This window comes from Idiotropiscis lumnitzeri, chromosome 21, assembly GCF_059441095.1.
Source record: "Idiotropiscis lumnitzeri isolate Australia: NSW breed Sydney's pygmy pipehorse chromosome 21, RoL_Ilum_1.0, whole genome shotgun sequence".
Classification (NCBI taxonomy): Eukaryota; Metazoa; Chordata; class Actinopteri; order Syngnathiformes; family Syngnathidae; genus Idiotropiscis; species Idiotropiscis lumnitzeri.
Genome location: NC_142411.1, coordinates 7,914,920 through 7,936,197, shown reverse-complemented (window position 1 = coordinate 7,936,197; position 21,278 = coordinate 7,914,920). Strand labels below are relative to the sequence as shown.

The 21,278-nt window shown below is 40.7% G+C and overlaps 2 protein-coding genes across 5 annotated transcripts in view; one reads left to right on the top strand and one right to left on the bottom strand.

The window, feature by feature from the left end:
- Positions 1 to 21,278, bottom strand: part of hnrnpub (heterogeneous nuclear ribonucleoprotein Ub) — a 46,238-nt gene that overhangs the window by 11,202 nt on the left and 13,758 nt on the right. Inside the window, exons 2-5 of one of the 2 annotated variants that reach the window (XM_088286923.1) lie at positions 20,402 to 20,478; positions 19,699 to 20,037; positions 18,246 to 18,337; positions 12,490 to 12,651 (exon numbers count right to left, since the gene is read on the bottom strand). The gene's annotated coding sequence lies outside the window, so the exon portion shown is untranslated. Of the gene's footprint in view, positions 1 to 12,489; positions 12,652 to 12,973; positions 13,125 to 18,245; positions 18,338 to 19,698; positions 20,038 to 20,401; positions 20,479 to 21,278 lie in introns of those variants that run through there. The other variant, XM_088286924.1, reaches the window with a different exon arrangement.
- kif26bb (kinesin family member 26Bb) lies at positions 36 to 21,171 on the top strand. 3 transcript variants are annotated; one of them, XM_088286920.1, is made up of 15 exons: positions 36 to 266; positions 557 to 823; positions 3,529 to 3,954; positions 5,527 to 5,642; positions 5,748 to 5,919; positions 9,666 to 9,869; positions 10,203 to 10,296; positions 12,366 to 12,637; positions 12,981 to 13,161; positions 13,331 to 13,478; positions 13,843 to 14,002; positions 14,181 to 17,199; positions 18,238 to 18,390; positions 19,691 to 19,817; positions 20,408 to 21,171. In XM_088286920.1, exons 1-15 carry the CDS (start codon positions 207 to 209, stop codon positions 20,460 to 20,462), a joined length of 5,454 nt encoding a protein of 1,817 aa, XP_088143046.1. In that variant the 5' UTR covers positions 36 to 206; the 3' UTR covers positions 20,463 to 21,171. The 3 variants fall into 3 exon arrangements, with proteins under 3 accessions (XP_088143046.1, XP_088143045.1, XP_088143047.1); XM_088286919.1 differs by having other exon boundaries at positions 473 to 823; XM_088286921.1 differs by having other exon boundaries at positions 473 to 823; positions 20,372 to 21,171.

Genomic DNA, 21,278 nt, shown 5'->3' with positions numbered 1-21,278 from the left:
TCGCGGTGCGCTCATTCCATCTCCGACACTGTCACCGTCATCCATCCGACTGTGACAGTGTCCTCCACACTTTTACTCCGTCTCATTCTCCGTCAAACCACCATGGGAGGAAGATTCTCGTTTTTTACGAACCGAGCTGTGGAAAAATCACGCCAAAGTGCATCCATTCTTTGTTCGGATATCTTTTTAAATATTAACAAGTTGACATGTCATTTCTGACAGGAGAGAGAGTAAGATTTCCTTCCTCTGCGAGAGGAAAGCTTTTGGTAAGTCCTATTATCTTACTACAAAAATATTTTATGCGTTTCCCCCCCAAATAATTTCGCCTGGTTTATAGTTTATATACAAGGCTGTAATTGTTTCGCTGTTAGAATACATTTGGGTGTGGTTGCAGTTGTCAACATCGATTTACATCTAATTTGCAGCCGCTAGAGCCCACATACATCCTTCTCATAATTGTTTTATTTCTCAGGACTTTAAAGTGCAGCATCACTGCGAGTCCTCCCGAGTTTGCGCAAGTATTAAAGGGAACGATTTTATCTCTCGTCCGAACGAGCGCCCCACTCCAGAGGGTGCGGGGGGATTTAGGAGTGACCCGCATCGGAACATGTATCACCAAAGATCAGAGGCGGTCCCGTCCTTCAGGACTCTACCTGGTTCGGTTGGAGAGCGCATCATGTCCTTGAGCGAAACCCTGCGCAGAAATCCTGCTCTCGGGAGGTCTGAGAGGAAAGATGCGTGCTGTGAAAGATGCTCAGCCACCCTTGTTGCTCTCAAGAAACAAGCTCTCAGTCTGTCTGTGCACCACCACTTCTCCTGTAAGGTTAGTAAGCTTGTCCAGACTGCGTGCACGTCTTAAGTCTGCAGTTGGAATAATTTTTAGATGTCAATGCGACTATTGGTAAAAACAACCACAAGCTACATTGATTCAGGGACAAGCGGGGCCCGAGAAAAATCAGATCCTGTAGATGGCGCTGTGGCAATTTTGTATACAGTGGACCTCAGTATCCTGGGGGTTCAGCACTTGCAGACTCACCTATTCACGGACTCGCCCCGTCAATTAAAATAAAATAAAAAAAAAACAACAAATAAAAAAATAAATAAAATAAATAAAATTAATAAAAAATAGTCAGTTCCAGTGTAAACAGCATCAAGATCAAAAAACATATAACTACACAGACCCCCTTTTTTTTCTTTTTAGTAACATTTTAAAGGGACAGTGTGTAGAATTTAGTTAAGTTAATTGTGTTTTTTTTAAATGACTGGACTTTGACAACTCAAAACAATCTACACACTGTCCCTTTAACATTCCTAATTTATTAGACTAGAAAAACAATTTAATCACTTTTTCACAATAATATGTTCTATACACCTCCACTAGACCAAAAATGGTATTCTGAATTATATTGCATTTGTGAAATATGAATTAAGCATAAAATCCACTCGTTTTTAGCCATATCGGGGGACGACGATCATTTAGACGACAAATATATGAATATAAATCTGTACACATTTAAATAGCTTTTATGTACAACCATTTATCAGCAGCTGGGGCGGGTCAACCATTAGCACCCAATAATCTGTAAATCTGTAATTCAACCCATTGGGGCCACTGTAAACGTTGACCTCGGCCCATATGTGAAAATGAGGCAAAACAAGTGAATCAATCACATAAAACGTGACAATGACAAACGTGTTAGTATTCTTGCGGACACACCAGTTAGTTTTCTCTCAAAACAAAGGCCCACTTGCCCGCATCCTAGCGTCACCCCACCAGCATCCACACTTCAATTGACAAAGTAGACAAGTGCCATTCCTGTGCAAGTGGCTTCAAACGGTCATGAATATTTCATCTCAACGTCCCTGTGTCATGTCCTCAAGTCTCCCCTTGGAGTAAAGGCTATTTATTTTTGTCTTCCTCAGTGGGAGGGGGCATGTTTTTAGACAGAGACCACACACTTTAGAGGCACTGGGCTGAAGTCACGTGTAATAATCAGATAAGCCAGATAGCAGCTTTATTGATTCGAGCACTATTTCTCTGTGAGTTGCATCATCTTTTTATAGAAATGCAATCGGGCTGAAGTGGAAAATCTTCACAAGGTTTCAGAAAGTCATTGCACTCTTTCTATACAGAGCAGCAAGAATTCTATAAGTACATTGTTGGTATTTTATGGCTTAAATAAACAGAGTCTGAAAATGCATTGAGTGTTTTATAAAGACTAAAAAAATGTTGTGTCAAATGATGTAAAATTTGAGTTGTTTACCTGCATTCCTACACAGAAAAAATGCTTTTTTACTGGTTGAATGTGCTTCGTAAATTTCGGATGCTCAGAGAAACTCAATTCAGATTGAATTTTGAAATGATTTTTTTCCAAGTGGTAAAATGACAAGAAATAAGTGAAACTGAAAGAGTCTGCATCAAAGCACTTGATTATGTTGAATGGTGTCTTCATGACGGACAATTCAACAAACGTATTAAGCACTGCTCATTTGCATAATGTTCAGTTACCCCCCGAAAAAAAAAATGAGCACTGTCTTGTTGTCCACTGAGGGAATTTGGGTCACTGTCAAAGTGAAATTGCAGACGCAGGACGGGGTGGACAGATGACATGCGTAGGATGGAAGCGAAGTGGTTGTAAGCGTAGGAGTTCTTTTTTTTTTTTTTTTTTACGCATGGTCAAGGGCAGAGCAAACATCACATTGGATTGATTGACATATACACAATAGACAGTCAGGGTTCAGCTCTAGAACTCATTTATTTTTCTACTTATACGACGTGAACGCACAACCATGTCAAGGTCTTCATCAGCTCCATTTTGAAACACACGTGTACAAACCAATATTTCAATGAAGTTGGGATGGAGTGTAAATAAAAACAGAATACAATGATTTCCAAATCATTTTCAAGCTATTTTGAATTCAACACACTACAAAGATATTAATTTTTCAAGCTCATCAACTTTTGTACTCCATAATGCGCCACACATTTTCAAAGAGAGACGAGTCCCCGATACTACCACAGATGATGGCTTTCGCACTATCAACAATCCAAATCATCCTAATCCTTTTTAGCCGAAAGGACACAACGTTCTAGATGTTCCCCCAAAATTTCAAGTGGGGACTCATCAGACCAAAGCACCCTTTTACACTTTGTGTCAGTCAACCTCAGATGAGCTCAGGCCCAGGGATCCTGGCAGCATCTACACATGCATCAATGGGTAGTCATAAATGTGTTTTTATGAACAGACAAAAAGAGAAGCCAAACTATCTGTCAATATTTCAAAGAAACCTTGTATGTGTTACAACATCACATCTCTGTAATTCTGTAAAATATTAGCACTAACGCTAGTAAAGTGAAAGGTGTCCTGGCTTGTCCTCCAAAATTATAGACCACTAAAGTTGGTAACAACGGCAATGACAGAGGGACAAGCCAATTTCGAAGCTGTTTAATGGAATGTATTTCAATTCCAGGCTAGCTAAGTTAAAACCACGAATGAATAACAGTCCCCGTTTTGCCGAATTCCATAGGACACAAGTGACCTGTGTGCATTTCTCCAAGACAACCTCCGTGTCCACAGCCGGTCCACCACAGAGTCCAGGGACAGAGGCAGGGAGCTGGGTGAATGCGCCACCTGCGGCACAAAGCTGAACCAGCTCAAACGCGAGGCAGTGCACTTGGCCCTGAACAGGGGTCATCAGTTATCCAACACCACGAATGCAACAAGACCGGGGCAAACTAACACAAAACTCGGGGACAGATCTGCCTCACAACCACATAGCCTGAATCATTGCCCTCAAAGCCCCAGGACACCTTGGAGCCCCAGAACGCCTCAGAGAACCCCGCAGACCCTCAGACGGAGGGTATCCAAGCCCCCCAACCAGGATGCGGACCGCTCGGTGGAGGAGCAGCACCGTGTATCTCCTGCTGGTGTGACTTTCTATCCCCACAATCAGGTACCCCTAAAAGCCTTTCCTCAACACTAAATCAGACATCAGTCCCTCATGTGAACCCACTTTTTAATGAGCTTCAGGGGTAATGTACATCTTTATGAGTGAACGTCAGCCAAGCGATGATTTGTTGGTCCCACTTACAGCCGATATACGCTAGATGCCATGGCTGCAGACGTTTTCATAAGTACTTTTGCTAATGGAATGGAATGGAATTGGGTCATGATTTAACCTTGTCATAAAATGTAGCCAATCAAGAAGCTCTCGTGATCAATAGTAGAGGTGGTTCTATTTAAAAGGGCGAACAGTGAGATACAAATATGCATTAGCTTGATAGAAGTCACATTAATTCAAGGTCCCAATCGGCCCATAAAAAAAAAAAAAATATGATGACTCTTCACATTTTATGGCAGTCAACAATCTTCTCTTAACTGACACTGTCTAATTTAGGCGTGGGCAAACTACGGCCCGGGGGCCACATGCAGCCCTTTAAACGATTTTACCCGGCCCGCCGAACTTGAAAAAAAATTAAATGAATATACCTTGTTAATGTTTTATTTTCTAAATTCTGTGGTTTTTCAAAGGCGTATATATTCTTGTCATGCTTTTGTTCACTTTCATTTAAAATAAAATGTATTGTACTGGTCCGGCCCCTCTGTCAAATTTTAGCAAAAAGTTTGCCCACCCCTGGTCTAATTGAATTGCACAACAGTAATACAGTACCGGTGGGAACGTTTCATGAAAAAAAATGCATGAAAAATACAGACTGGTCTGTTGAGTAGGAAGAACGGATCAATAGAATATAGTATCAAGCGGAGAATATGTAGAGAAAGTAAGCATGGGAATTCCGTACAAATTATGATAAGCACATCAGCTTCACATTTGTTAGGTTCTGTTGAAAAAATTGCAGCTTTGGTGAATTGAAGACTCCAAATTGTCCAAAGTCCAGATGTACCGCGAGATATGACAGGCAACCAGTCCTGGGTGTAAGTACCCAGGAAACTCACGTTTTGCCATATTGGGGTTAAAATACATCCAGATTCTTTCTTTACTTCCTTTACAGCTGAGAATCTGTGTGCAGTTGAGAGGTTGATAACATAATGTGAGATGTCGGAGTTCCGGAATTAGATGCAACCTAGCTCAATGTAAAGATTTAATGTTGCAGAAATCGAGCCATGTAGCGAACTTATCGGTTGTCTGTATGAGGTGGGCACTTGACCCCTTTTTGCCGGTCAGTCCCCCGCCCTCCGGCCGCTATCTCTGTACCGTTCCGGCCTCGACCCTCCGGCCTTATCTATAAAAATTGACCGGACCGTTCTGCCCCCGGTCTAATATTGAACAATGTTCAATTTTCTGCATTCTTTTATCTTCTGACTCACGCTTGAACTCAAACAGTGCACATTTTGAGCCGCTACAAATGATTCTTTGCGCTTCGCAGCCGTCATGCGACTAATGGTTGTACGTTTAACCCAGTGTGCCCCACTTAGACTAACACGTCATGATAATAGCACCATTAGGAGCGGGTGCTTGAGTGCAATGACATGTTTGGAATTTAACATACAACTCTCTCCGTGGCAGGCTTCAGACAATGCTGTGTTAAGATGTACTGATATTGTACACACTAGCTCCAAGATCCCTCACCTCTCCAGGGTGGTGACCATCGCAAACACCGCTGCCATGTCCTTTCTGGCCAGGTAAATGTCTCCTTAGGAAGAATGAAAAAATATGACAACTTTTATTGCAAATATGCATTGTGCTACCGAGCGTTGGCGCTACGACACTTGTCACTTTCGCTACAGGGCGGCAGAGAAGCTGAACCTGACATCGAGGAGAAAAGGCCAAGCTTCCGACGCAGCTCCTGCCCATCTCGCCAACAGCTACAGGGATCTCATCCAGAAAAACCCTCCTCCTGTCCCCTCCTGCCTGCTCCAAGCTGCTATCAGAACGAAAGACTCGCCCAATGTTGGCAAGGTAATTTGTATCCTTATTTAATGAAGGTTAGTAACAATCACATTAGTTCCTTAGAGTTAGAACAATCAATGTAACAATTACAGTGATTGTCCTGTTACAAGGTTTCTGCAGAAAATATCAGCATCTTATAGGAACCAATCAATCAGCGTCAGTTGGGCCCACCCAGCGAGGGCCCAAACAGCGTTTGTGGCCAAGACAACTTCTATTTTTGGTTCTTGTTCTTGGCAGCATAGGCGCACGTAATAAAAATCAGTATCTTGCCCATAAGTGCGTGTGTTGATCTTGCTGTCTGTCTTTGTTGTTTCAACTCTGTCTACCATCAACTCTCTTTAGAAAGCCAACGTTTTATTTCAGGTTCTTTCTTTCAAAGATGACTGGGACGGTTTTACAGGAAAAGTAAACACATGAACTGTATTTCACATTAACATCCACCAGCGATGGGACTGGAGGCTAACTGTCATCCAATTAATGTCGTCTTTGTTAGTTATTATTGTAATAATAATAATAATTATTATTATTATAATATAAAGATGGATTAATATTCCATTACATTATATTGTTTTGAAAATGTCAAATTAAATGGACTTTGTACGTTAAGAATTGTCTGCAATCGTCAAATAGAGTGAATGTTAAATATGGGAAATATTGTTCAACCAGCGAGAAAGCTATTATGCGTTGAAATGGTGCAATTATGAAAAATGAGGGATCGAATTGTCCCACCAATATTTTGCAAGCTTCTCAAATTCCTTTTTGGCTCATATCGTCCAAGTGGCCAATGAAAAGAATGCAGTTCTGACAAGCATTTAATGTCGCAACTGATGTTGACTCTGAAGTTGAAATAATTCCACTCACACCAATGTAACAAACATCCCTCCTTCTTTTTGTCCTGAGTTAAAAGCAAAGGCATTTTAATGTTGTGTCTCGTTGTTACGGGGCTAATTTGCAGGATGTTTTTGTTTTATACACTGAAAAATTCACATGCATTCTATATATTTCTACGTTGATAGGAACAGAACAGATTTTGATTGGTTCCTATTCACGTTGGCGTCGGAGGCTCGCATACCATAATTGTTGGCTTTGGATAGGGTGGTTTCAATGCGCAATGTAATGTGCGGAGACAAATAGCAATATCGGTGCACTGGTGGTGCATTTTTACAAGCGCCATTCCAAACCAAAAACGAGTCATATTGCATTGTAAAGACATCACAGTCAATTTAGAGGGGATCCAGTATCACCCCTCTCCTTCATGATGCAATGTTAGGTGGCGCTAATGCCTCCATCTTATTCTCTCCTTCCCCATCCTTCCTGACCATTGGGAAAAGTGGGCTAGATCAATAAGAAGACCATGCACATCTTTGTCTCCGTCAGACACACTCTTGCGCTGAGTCTAGAATTACAGAAAGGGGCTCAGATAGAGCCAGGCCCAGCTGGCCGAGCACTCAGCTCAGTTGTGCTTCTGCGTGCTAGATTTTATGCGCGTGAGAGAGAAGAAAAACAGTTGTTAAAGTAACTCTTGAATAATTGAACGCTACATAATTTTGGTTTGACACATGTTCAATGTGGCTCGGTGGACACTTACTGCATATCTGATCACAATTATGAGGAGGAGAGAGGAACAAAGAAATATCATGCGGCAGCATGGATTTCAAATAGTCAGTGATTGATGATGTCATCTGGGCATTAAGCCGAGTGCTGCACTCCACTGAATGTCCTACATCAGTTTAACGTCTCCTTCCCTTCATTCTCTGTATCGTCCTGGTCTCTGTATGAGCCTGTGAGCCATGTTAAGTGGCTGTCACTCGGGATCGAACCACATTGAAGACCTCCGAGCACCTTCCCGGAGACCACTGCATTAAGTAATTAATGTTGTGACGTAGAAAAACAGTGGGCCGTTTGCATTGCCATGTACAGCTGTGATTGAATGCACAGAGCCACTACCATGTGCTAATGAAATCAGTTCTTGTAGCCTGAAATGTAGTTGCCATGAATCAATACCAAATACTTTGACATGTAACAAGTAATTTTGTCGTATTAGTTCTTTTTATTTAAGCTCCACCTAATGGTACAAACTAAAACATTTTACATTCTAGAGCGGTCAACAATCTTCTCTTAACTGACACTGTCTAATTTAGGCGTGGGCAAACTACGGCCCGGGGGCCACATGTGGCCCTTTAAACGATTTTACCCGGCCCGCCGAACTTGAAAAAAAAAAATTAAATGAATAAACCTTGTTAATGTTTTATTTTCTAAATACTGTGGTGTGTCAAAAACACATTTTGTTGTAATGGTTTTGTTCACTTTCGTTTAAAATTAGTATTTTTTTCTCAGATGAGGTGGTTACCAAAACTCTCCATCCATCTGCTCCCTCTGTCAAATTTTAGAACCCATTGTGGCCCGCCATTCAAAAAGTTTGCCCACTCCTGTTCTAGAGTTTACTTTAAAACGGACACATAAAAAAACCAAAACGTTTTATTAAAAATCCCAAAATATTCAACCATACTGTAATTTTAGCAACCAAAAGTTAGCTCTCTTAGTTGTAACATAATTTGAAACATCATAGATGGGCGTAACGGCGACAGTAATTCTAACCTTTCAAACAAATGCTACGTCAACAAACACAGAGAAACGACACATACTGTTCAAACAATGCACAAAACAATACTCGCAGGTATTTTGTTCTGCCTACTCTCTTGGACAATGACTATTACCAGAGATTAGTTGGGGACCTTCTCTGCCTCTTTCGCTGGGTGTTAATTGCGCTGCATTTCTCCATGCTGTGTCAAAATGTTGTACTAGAGTGAAGATCCACAACACTAAATTAGGATTATCTTTCCCTGCCTACTTTAAAACTCATTAATTATGACACTTTAACCACCTTAATTTCTTTATAGTCAAACAAACACAACATGATTTTTAATTTAATGTAAATATATGTAATGAAAATGCAAATCGTCACGTGAAACTTCTCTAAACAGCAAACCTCAATATTTAGTAGCAGAGACCCAGTATCGAAATGTTTCATGGTCTTCACAAGCCATGCATTTTTAATGGTTGTAAATTTAATATGTAGATATTTTAGAAGCACGTTGCAGTGAAGAGCAACGGCAGCAAGTTTTTGTTTTGAAATGCCGTCATAATTGTTTTCAGGTGAAGGGGTCCAAGGCTTGCATGATATTTTGCAGATGACGTTGAGGTCTTATGCAAAATACTGCAACATCCAAACCATGTATCCTCCATGAACTTTTTTAAATGTGTGTTTCTGATGCTCTTTAAATTTAGTTTGGGCCAACTTGTTATCCAACATACAGTTAATAGAATGAATAGTTTCAACATTGTTCAGTGTTGAGTCCATTCTTGGATTTTTTTTTTTTTTGAAATTGTCACGTTAATTTGATGTCAGTAACGCGCAAACCCCATATATGGAAAGAAATGGAGTGTGTTTTTCACAGGACAGTGACGATATGCTAAAATTAGGTTGAGTTGAAAATATTTCATGGATTTTTATTAAAATCCACCAATCTGGTTTCAGCAATTGCAATAACAAAACATGTCAACCACATCACAGAAATGAAACAAATGCAAGACAGCCATCAGCTGTCAAATTTAGAATAGCGAGAATTTGTGATCATAAAAAAAAAAAATCCATAGGCAAATTAAAAAAATTAATACTTAGCTATTAAAATGCAAACGCAACCGTAAATGCGATAATAAAGAATTCCCGTTAGTTGGTATCTTCCTCTTCACAGGTCAAAGTTGTGTTGCGAATGAACCCATCAATGAATGAAGGCCAACCTCCAGTTCTCCACATTGACCCGACCAAGAAAAGAGCCATTTTATTAGAACCCGTGTGCCAAAGTCCACCGCGCGCCAAGAAGACCTCCAGCAGGAATGGCAAAGATCTTCTAAAGGCTTTCCATTATGATGCTGTCTATCCTCAAGACTCCAGTCAGGTTTGGTGCTTCTCCCTCATCACCAAATTCCGCTTACATTTGAATTATGAAGAATCCTGCCAAAGAATATTAACACTGATTCAACTTCATGGAAGTCTTGCTTCACTTTGCATGCTAATGGTTTTCCATCTATTTGACGACTTGGAAAAATGATACGGTCTGGATAGCTCGATTGGCAAATCAGTCGATTATATTCAAGGTTGTCTGAGCTCTGCTTACAGTATTTATGCCCAAGGGAATTCACGGCAGACAAGAATCTCTTTCATTGACTGTATTACATCCTTTGCAGAAATGAGTCATGAAATGCTTTCTGTTTTGTGTCCTTCTGAGCAGACTGAGGTGTGTGCAGGCGTCCTGACTGATGTCATCCGCTGTGTGCTGAGCGGCAGCGACGGATGTGTCCTGGGTTTGGGGTGCGCTGATGTGGGTGAGTAATCGCTCGCTGCGTGAGGCCATGGGTTCAAATTTTAAAATGAGAGTGGGATGCTTTTATCTACGCTCAAGGGCCATTCATCCATCCCCCCCTCCTCTAACACCTTCGTTGGAACCACTCCTGTTGTCATCCACCCTTATCACTTCAACCCCCTCTCCATTTTTTGTCTGCGTCCTCACTACACATCTCTAGCCCTCTCTGCTCCATTTTACCGATTCTTGGTGTTTTTCTTTTTTTTTTACGATAATGACTCCTCTTCAACAAAACCATTCATCTTTCATGAATGACTTGCACCGAAAAATCTACCATTCGATTGTATTTTATTTTTTTTTTGGGGGGGGGGATCCCCATAAATGATAGTCACTCAAGCATAAAGCACATAACACACCTTTTATTGTATTTTGGGGATGTTCTGAGCGCAGAGGGGATTGTAAAGAAAATGGACTGTAAAATGTTGCTATTAAAGATATGGACTCCTGCACTTAGCCTTACTGAGAGCATGCGTTAGATACTGTAGAACGCACGCCCACACACACCCACACACACGCTCACATGGGGTAAGGGCAGGGTCTCCTTGGAGCGGCTTTTTCCACATGAAGCCACTCTCGATAAATGAATTATTTGGCCGATGCAGACTACACGTGGCCAGCAGGCGAGGGATATCAATCTCCTCCACAGAATGGATATTTTGTCTGAATAACGGACAGTAGCAGGCAGTTTGGCCTCTAATTGGAATAAACCAATTCTCTTATCCTCATCCAATTGATGTCTGGATGAGACAAACGGGTGAAACAGGCCTGGATGTTTAACCGGATACCGGGTAAAAGTGCATGATGAGGTTCAGTTGGGCATGAGTCCAGAAAAAATGGTTGTTTTGTTAAAATCATAATTTATGTATACTGTGAGGCACATTAGATTCACAAGTTTTTTTTTGTAGTAATTGTTAATATGAAAATTATTTTAAATGGGGGAACAGAGTGGAAATTGACTTTTTTTTCCTGGTCTATGATTTAAATTGCTTATATTTCTTTGGTTGAAATTATGTCTGAAATGCGATCTATGTAATTAATAATGGAACTGCCAGAAGAGTCCAGTTGCGATCCATTCCATACCTTAAGTATGGACCGACCTGAATAACTATGAATGCCCTGACATTAAGTAAAAAAAAATAAATACTGAACCCGATTTTGACATTCACTGACATTGGCAGCTAAATCAAAGATTCCTTATTTTAACTGGGCTGGCACTGAATGAGTTTTAATGCCAGTCGGCTAATTTCATGGCAAATTCACCTCACAAATTGTATATTTATAAATCAAATTCTGAGACCTCTAAAGCTAATAGCTTGAGACAACAAATGGGATGTGCAAAGTGTGCTTTAATTCTTAAAAAACAAGTAAAAATCAAAACAACGGGAAAGGGAATAGATTTAAATTGTTAAAAAAATGCACACTTGCCCGTTTGTTTTTAATTACACTTGAATGAAAATATTCAAGTAGAAACGTCCAAATTTTATGTCATCCATTACATCTGGATTTAAGACTGCAAAATAGTAAACATTGTACTTATTGCGATTATTAATTGGTAATTATTTCACTTAGTCCATTGGTGATGCTTTCCAATGCCATATGATGCTAAATATTGAAGCAGTTGATTTTATTTTGGTCCATGGAGTCCATGTCCATGGCTTACATTTGGCACACAGATGGGCATATGTTTGCTTTGTCGCCACAGCTATATTTCACGCATGGGAGCGCACACGGAATTTGATCCACTCAGTCAATGCGTATGTTCATACAATGTTTCTCTTTATGGGAATGTTATTATCTAAATTTTGTGGTGTGATCCTTTGCTCCCTACCAAAAACAATATTAATTTTAGTCTGCTTGTCCCATTGACAGTTGCATTGAGATATCGTTAAACAATTTTATCCATCATGTAACTGCACCGCCTTCATGAGAGGAATGCTGGCCTCAAGTTGATGACGCAAATATGAAAAATGTAAACTATCATTTGCGTGTTATAATGCATGCACAATCCCTATCAACCGTTGTCTGCCACAGGCTCCTGGTCCAGCATGGTAGGGAATGCCGAGAGCATACACAAGCTTGGGCTCATTCCATGTGCCATCTCCTGGCTGTACAGCGCCATTGAGAAGCGGCGGGAGAAAACGTGGACGGATCTTACCGTGTCCGTATCTGCTGTGGAACTCTGCAGTGGTGAGGAGGACACACTGAGAGATCTACTGGGGGAGGTCGTCCCTTCTTCAGGCAGCGTACAGGACAGCCCAAGAGCTCACATTCGACTCCAAGAGGACCCCGTCCATGGGATACAGGTAGAAAGAGCCTTCTGTGGTTGACAAAATAACTAATTAAATTAAATTGATACAGCTGCATTGTGGGATAAGTTATTTGGATCTTCTCGTATTATGCGAGTGAATGAATGTGCTGCATTTAAGTTGACTTTAAGGGGAAGTCAACCCCCCAAATTATTTGCAATAAATACATTTCTGGGTTGACTTCCCTTTTAAGCATTTGAAGTCTTCATTTAATTGACTGCTAATTACTAATGGTGAATTTGAAAAGTTCTATTATTATTATTATTATTATTATAAGATTCCTGTTTCGGCATATAATGGTGTGACAATATAGTTTTTCTTCGTCTTACTCACTTTCTAGCTACGGAACCACAATCGAGTCAAAGCGCCAAATGCTGAGCGGGCTGCCTCCCTTCTGGATGTAGCCATTGCAGCACGCCGGCACAATGACTTCACCACATTCTTGTCCCACAGCTCCATAATGTTCTTCACCCTGCACGTCCAACCCCCTCGCACACAAGAAAGCAGCACCATTGGGAAAGGTTGTAATAAAATATTTATCTATCATGGGAGCTTGTACTAAGCAAATTAGAGGATTCTCTATTAATTATTTTGCAGCTAACCCTGAAACTTGCAGCTTATTTCAGTCTGACATTTACTATAGAGCTCATGCTTTCCATTTCTTTTTGCCTAATTGTGTTTTTGCTGTAGGTTCACGCGGCCCAACCAAATTGACCATGATTGATGTCTGTAGTGGGATGAGAGGCGGGGTTGGATATGTAAAAAATAAACCCCCGCATTCGGACCTGGGCCCTGTTGTTTTGTCGCTTCTAAGTGGACAAAAAACCATGCCCAAAAAGTAAGCAACTTGAACATTATTGTTACAGTATAACTGTTGTATCATTCCATCGTTATATCAAATAACCCAAGTGAGGACTGACTAATACGGTAGATCTGTGTGTGAATCAAAATTTGGACATAAGAGGTTTCCACCACCCAACAGTGACAATAAACTCCTACAAAATAATAGTTGAGCATTTATATATATATATATATATATATATATATATATATATATATATATATATATATATATATATATATATATATATAAAATATATAATATAAACACACTGTCTTCTCTGCAGCTATTTTGTTATGCGCAAAATGAATTGTTTAATGTGGCTGAAGTCATATTTTGTTGGATGTCTGTGTCTGCGCAGGGGAAGTAAGTTAACCATGCTTCTTCGGGAGTCCTTGAGTCATGCTAACTGCCACACTACAGTCATTGCTCAGGTTGCGAATGCACTGACGGAGCTGCACGAAATCACTTCCATCATCCAGCTGGCTTCTCGCATCCGCAGGACACAGAAGAGGACAAAGGTACTGCTAGTCATAAATGTTTTTTAGATGTTATACAAGGAGCACATGATGTGTTTGTACAGTGTCTATACTGCATACATTTTAATTGTAGCATAGTCCAACTTTATTTTTTTTTTTTTACACGTGTTTCACGCATATAGTCCAATACTGAAATTAACTTGGCATCTTTATTCAACAGCAATCCAGCTCATGCTCCCCTAGTGGCAGGAGTTTGACGAGACAAAAAAGAGGCCCTCCATCTTTTTCCCTGCGAGCTTTCCACTCCACAGATGAGGTAGATGTTGACGTGCAACATTTTCGGCTCCGCGGCGAGCTCGATGAACACTCCAGTAGTGACCAGTCCTGTGATACAGTCATCCAAATCGACTCTGATGGACTGATCCAGACTAGAGCTCCCCCAAGATTAGCCAAACCGGAGTTTGTGCCCATTATACCCTCATTACATCCAAACAAGGCTGACATGGAGGACCCGGAGTTTACCGCGTTGCTGCAAGAGCTGCTGAAAATTCCCAAACATCATGGAGAGAACAAGAAAGATGACAACCAAGTGCAGACTGAAATGCTTAACGCTGAAATGAAGAAGCCAGAGAGGGACTGTCTCAAATGCGACACGTTTGCCGAGCTTCAGGAGCGCTTGGGCTGCATCGATGGAGAGGAAACAATGGATTTGCAGAAGTCCTCCTCAAAAGGCGCTCCTATTAACGATGTGGCACAAAAGCCACAATCCCAGAACGAGACGGTGAAACAGGCTACTGCAGAAACATTGGAGACGCCGCAGACATTGAAGCAGGGGCTCAGCTGCAGTCAGACAATGGGTCGAGAAAAACACACAGATGGTGCCTTTCATGGGGACAATTTCCAGAGAGAGGACTCCGGTCTTTATGATTGCGAGGAGTGCAGTGCGACCAGTTCCAGTGAGGAACCGCTGACTCAAACGCTTAGTCGAAACATGACTTGTCGCTATCAGATACCAAAATCTGGTGCAATTCAGTCTGCTGAAACACTATCTTCTCAATTTGTGGATGGCAACACTCAATGCATGAATACAAACACTTCCCTTCAGTTTACAGGGAGACAGCAGAGTCATGAAGCCGCAGACTGGTTCAAAGGAGACAAAAGGACCTCACCGGTAGGAAAGAGTTTACCTGCATCTCCCCCCTCTCCTCCCTGCACCTCCTCAAAACCTGTACCAAGGAACTCTCTACTTGAGGACATTGCGGCTAATGAGCCCAAAAAGGACGCAAAGGAAATGAAAGCAACTATCACTGTAACTGTTCAACAGCCGCTTGATTTGAAAGGTCAAGATGAACTTGTCTTCTCTATGGTGGAGGAGGTGACCATTAGCGGCACAATGGACAACGGGAGGACGGGAGGGAACATCATTTGTATCAAAGATACAGCCCAGTCAACACCACACATGCAAAGCTCCGCAGGATCACATCCGATCCAAATCATAAGCAATATAACTGAGGATTCTTCAGCAGCGAGTCAGACAAAAGTCACGCAGAACACTTTTGTTCATCCAGGAGACAAAGTACAGTCTCCTTCAAGAAGAGAAAGATCTCTTCCTTCATTTATCAATCCCATGCTGGTAAATGCGGATGAACAATGTGATTCGGATGATGTGAAAGAAAGACAAAGAACCGGGACTACAATAAAATGTCCAGAATCTGCTTCAGACTCTCACATAATAATGTCCGACAAGATTTGTGACCCAAGCTGCAGTCCGATTGCCTGTGACACAATGATCTTGGAAAATGTATCTTTAAAGAACGACACGGAAGGTGAGAGGATCAAAAATACAGACAAAAGCTACCATGGAAACCGGGAGAATGTTTACTCCATGAAGGCTTCCCCGGGGGATGAATCAACTCGCAGACGTGTTGGGAATACTAGGGTCATTGGGGTTTCTTTAGGTTGCCTGGAAACGAGCGGTGACTTGTTTACTACAGGTAGTCTGCCTCGAAGCTGGCTAAATGCCAACCAACAGGAAAGCCTCCACCCCTTGGCAGACGGTTGCAGAGACCCAAGGGGGTTGACATCATCCACTCCGTGCGGCCCAGGGGTAACCCTCGAGAGGAGGAGAGGCAAGCAGTCTTCCTTGGTGAACCACAACCTCCACAATGCCTCTTCTCTGAAATATGAAACAGACTACAAGCAGGATGCCCAGAGACCTCTCAGAAGGGGTGTCGGATCATTGTTTGAGACCTCAAACGTAGGCTTGAAACATGATCATATGCCTGGGAGGATGATGTCACCCTTAGACGAGGGTGGCAGACTCTTTAATGCCAAAATGGATCAGTTGACTAGCAAATCCCTTGGGAGGAACACGTGTGACTTACCATCTTTTGACGGGGGAAGCAGCAACACCTCTCCAAGTTATAAGGGGATGTCCAAAAAAGGTTCTGATGGGTCCAGCAAAGGTGCTCACAAAGGAAAGAGTGTTGGGGATTGTACACTACCAAGAGCAAGTAGAAGTTTCCGAAAGACTCGTCAGACTAGCCACAGTCATAATTCCATCCCTTCTGAAACTGGAATTCAATCCAAGCCGACACATTCAAAGCTCTCCGCTGTAGGGAAACTTAAAATGGCTTGTCCCAAAGTGCGTCGCCTGTCTGCCCCCAGCATCAAGAACCTCAGTCTCCCCCGTAAAGGCCTGCAGCAGTCCATCAACCGCAGTGCCAGTCTTTCCCCAGACAGCAAAACCGTTAGCTTTGAGAGGACTTCCACATTTCTCTCCTCTTCTCCTCCTCCCACCTTTCACTCCATTAGTCGGACACCCAGTCAAAGCTCCACATGCTCATCCACCAAATCTGCCATTCAGGGATTCACCAACGGTCGCATTTCAGACTTCCTAAAAGAAAGACCCAAAAGCCCCACTTCATCAACGGACCCAATGGGGTCATTTCCTTCTCCGTACAGTCAAGTCACCACACCCCGGACACCCCCTCACATGAGTGGACATGCAAGCGACACCACAAGTGTGCTCAGTGGTGATTTGCCGCCAGCTATGGGTAAAACGTCGCTGTATTTCTCAAACAGGAACAGTACAATGAGCAGTGGCTACGATAGTTTGATGAGGGACAGTGAAGCCACAGCCAGCAGCACATCGAACAGAGATTCGGTAAGCGACAGGAGCGGCTCCCTCCTCAGAGAGGCTTACAGTAGCAGATCATCTCGGCGGAGAGGCAACACAGGTACAAAACAACTAAATGAGGTCAAAGTGCTTTTTTGATTTCTTGTGGAGTAATGAATAAAAAAACTTTGCTGCATGTATGAAACTATTGGGGCACCCGGCAATGGTGATTGCGACCCCCTGGAAAACGAATAGCACCATAGACCCCTAAGCAACGTGTGATTTGTTAATAATTTGTATTCAGTAGAAGAAGAAGCCATAGTGACTTCTCTGTCAACAAAATATCGCTCGGTCTTTTTCTATTTTTAAACAGCGTTTTTTCGCGTATTTTTCCTGTTTGCATAAATCTGGTTAATGCTCCCTAATGGAGCTCCAATGTATCCCGCACTTTTGTATTCGCCTGTTCTGCTTCTTCAAATTTCTGGGAATAACACAAACACGTCCACTGGCATCACAGACAAGCACGGTAAAGAAGGTTTGTTCCGAAATTACTGAATGCGTGTCCGATCGGATTATCAATCGAATAAAATCTTGATGGGAATGGGATTGTCAGAATATGAACCATTTTTATTACAATCAGGCTTTTAAATTGAATAAATTCATACATGAAAACTAAATAAAATCATCAGCTGCTTTTTCTGGTACTATTCACAATCCTCTACTGCACATTGTGATGAGAAATGTGACAAATGGGTCTTTAAACGGTTAACCCTGGTCGAATTCTGAAAAACCTCATGATAGTTTAATAGAAATGATCTCAAAAGGCTGTAGACATTTTATATTAATTAAAAAAAAATTTCCACCCTACCATGCGATGATGTGAATTGGAGATGACATGTCTGTGGAATGCAGTCAAATCATGCACACTTAGTGGCCAGGAAAGCCTTTACAGTGCCAGAAGTCATATAATTAATATATGAACCAAACAGTTCACTCGGCAAAGGAAGTTAAAATGCAAAATCAGGTTGTGCTTGGTTAAAAAAATAAAGGAGGATGCGAAGATCAGTTAAAGAGTGAGACACAAATGGAGACAAAAATACAGGCAGAAAATGAAAACAGTTGAGCATATTTCTCATACTGGATGAATTTCTTTTTGTAGGCACTCACCCCCGTCATTTTTCCAATGACACACCCGTCGCCACAAGACAATCATCGAACAGTCTGCAATCTCGCTGGGCGGATCATGGAATCCCGGAGAACTATGACATCAAAGTATACGAGATTGACGAAGTGCAACGGATGCAGAAAAAAGGTGTGACATTTGTTATTCACTATAAAATACTAAACAACAGATCCTGAATGTAATGATTTTATGCGATGCATTTCATCATTTTTTTTTCAGATTTAAAATGTATTTATAATCCATAATATATATATATTTCTGAATTAACACTTGATTTTACATTAACACTTAACCATATACAATTACAGATTTTATTTATATGCACCATGCTAATAATGCACCAAATATTAAATAAAATATATAATTTAAATTATATAATATAATAATTATATAATATAAAAATTTAAACTACATTCTGGCACCCATACAAATAATATGAAAGATTAAAAAAAGAGACACTTTAAACTAACTTAACTATCTATTTGTTTCTACATAAAAATCATTTATATTGTAAAACACATCCTGGGAAACTAATTCACTGGAAAGAATCACACTGAATATATGATATTATAAAAGAGCTTGACCGGTAATTTCAATACAGGATTCCATTTGCAGTTCCCTTAAAAAAAAAAAAAAAAACTCCAACTGGCCTTGCGTATGTAAATATTAAATAAAAGATGGCCACCTTGCATTGAGAGTTGAAATGTGCTGCGAAGCACAATCTGCTGCATATGGTGACGTTATGTCCCCATGACGAACCGTCTGGCCCCCTTGAGACCGCTCCCTGCCTCCACCACACTCAAACGTTGCTTCTTGATGCAATTTTAATGACCGCATTGGTTGAGGGGGGGGGGAATTGGGTCAATGTGCAGCAAAGAACAAAGAAGTGAACTACAGTAGCTCAACATGTAGGCACAGGGCGGAAATAGAATCATGTACAGGATGTATTCTTAAAAATAAGAACCATGTTGTACATAATCATAATAAGCATAATTTGATTAATTTTGTTGAGTGGCTTATAGACATTAGAAACCTTGTTTCAGTTCCCAGTGGGCCATGTCGGCTGTCTTTATTGGACAGAGAAGGTAGGCGGGCCGGTTACTGTTGTTCTCAAATGTAAAATACGTGTGTGTGTGTGTGTGTGTTGGGATGGGTCAGACTCCATGACCTACTTATACCCAGACGAAGGTCTTAAGGGTCCTGGGGCCAATATTAGAGTCAGGTTTAAGTCAAGGTGAGACTAATTGTTTTCATAGTGCTACCAAAAAAGTGATCATTAACTCATTTACTGCCATTGACGGCTAAAGACGTCAAAGATCCATTAGTTTTTTTATTTAATTTTTTTTACTCGGCTCATAGTGAATGCTAATGTGATTAAAATAAAGTATTAGAAAAGATCATGCAATCTAATTTTTATTTTTATTTTCAGGGACTCACATGCTTCAGCGGCAAGCAGCAGTGTTTGGAGCTCAAACAGACGATTATAGACGTCGGAGTCCAATCCCACAAAACGAGCAGAGATCTCGTGCAGGGGCACACCATGCAGAATCAAGACTGTGAGTCATAGGAACGTCCTGGGAAAAAAATACTCGGGGAAGTCACACTGTACAGTATTTGCCATTGAAGTTATTATTGTTGTAGTGAACAATGTGTAGTAATTAATGTGTGCTGGTAGGAGTATCCAAATCGCTGTTGTGAGTCCGTTAGAACTCCAATAACGAGGAGCTTGAGTTTTCTGAGCAGTCTTTTCTACAGTAGCTCTTGGCATCATGATAACTAAAACATTCAGAAAAAAAAAATCATCATTTAAGTGGACACAATTAAGAAGCAACATATGTACATATATAGATACATTTACTGTACAAGTAATTGTCCTTTTTTTATTTTTTGTTTGGCGCGGGCGTTGGGCCAGAACCTCCTAATGTCAAAATTTGGTAAATATAATATTTTTTTCACATTTTTGATGAAACAAACGTATTTTTTAAATTTTTTTTAATTTTATTTTTGGGTGTCCTGAAAAGTGATTACTTTTGAGGTACGAGGATTCCCCGTGACGCTGAACTGGAGAAGCAGTATAGGAAATGGATAATTTTGCTAGTGGACAGCCAAGGTATAATGTTTCTCATGTACTCTATCTTGCCTGCAGACGACCTTTGCCAGAGTTTCGTGGTGGACACTCTGGAGCTCCTGGAGGACCTTGAGGTGATGACTGGACTGCTGGTGAAGAGGGAGAAGATAATGGTTTATTTGGATGGCCCGTCACAGCCTATGAGGAACTGTGACGGGATTTTTTAACAGCCAGAGAGCAGTTTGCATTACACACAGTAGTTCAATCAGGTACACATGTGTATGATTTTTGTGGATTATCACTTATTGATTAAATACTTATAACCAACCTAATATTTGTTTTAGTGTAATCAGACACTATAATTTTATGGAGGAACATTTCATTTCAGCACTTATTGAATTTTTATTTCTTGGCCTGTGATACTGTATATAGGTGTATATATGATTTATCGTGTATTTAAAGTTGTTTGTTATGTCATCCTCTTATTTAAGCACATTGGTGACTTTATTATTATTTTTTTAATTATATCACTTTTGCTCTTAATCACTGAATGTAAATTGTTGTCAGTATACTATGTTTCTTTCCGCCTGTCTGCCAATTTGCCTTATTCCGAGAGACAAAACCACTGAAACACACTGCTATGACACTCACTGTAGCTGAAATGAATTTCCATCCTCATGTGATGAAAAAAAAATGTGTTTGCTTTTTAAAAAGGGTTAATTTAGCCAACAAATGGTTTGGCCCATTTTGTGTTCGTTTGACTGTTTAAAGGAAAATCTTTAATGACTTGTACTGTAAATACAATTTGGTGCTGTACAACATTGAAATAAAATTGTTAATCTTTTGAATCCAAGTCTTTCAAAATAATTACAATGATTTGGAATAACCTTAAGCAAGAAAAAAATAACTAAAGTTGAAGTGTATCAACAAACAGGACAAACACCTAATC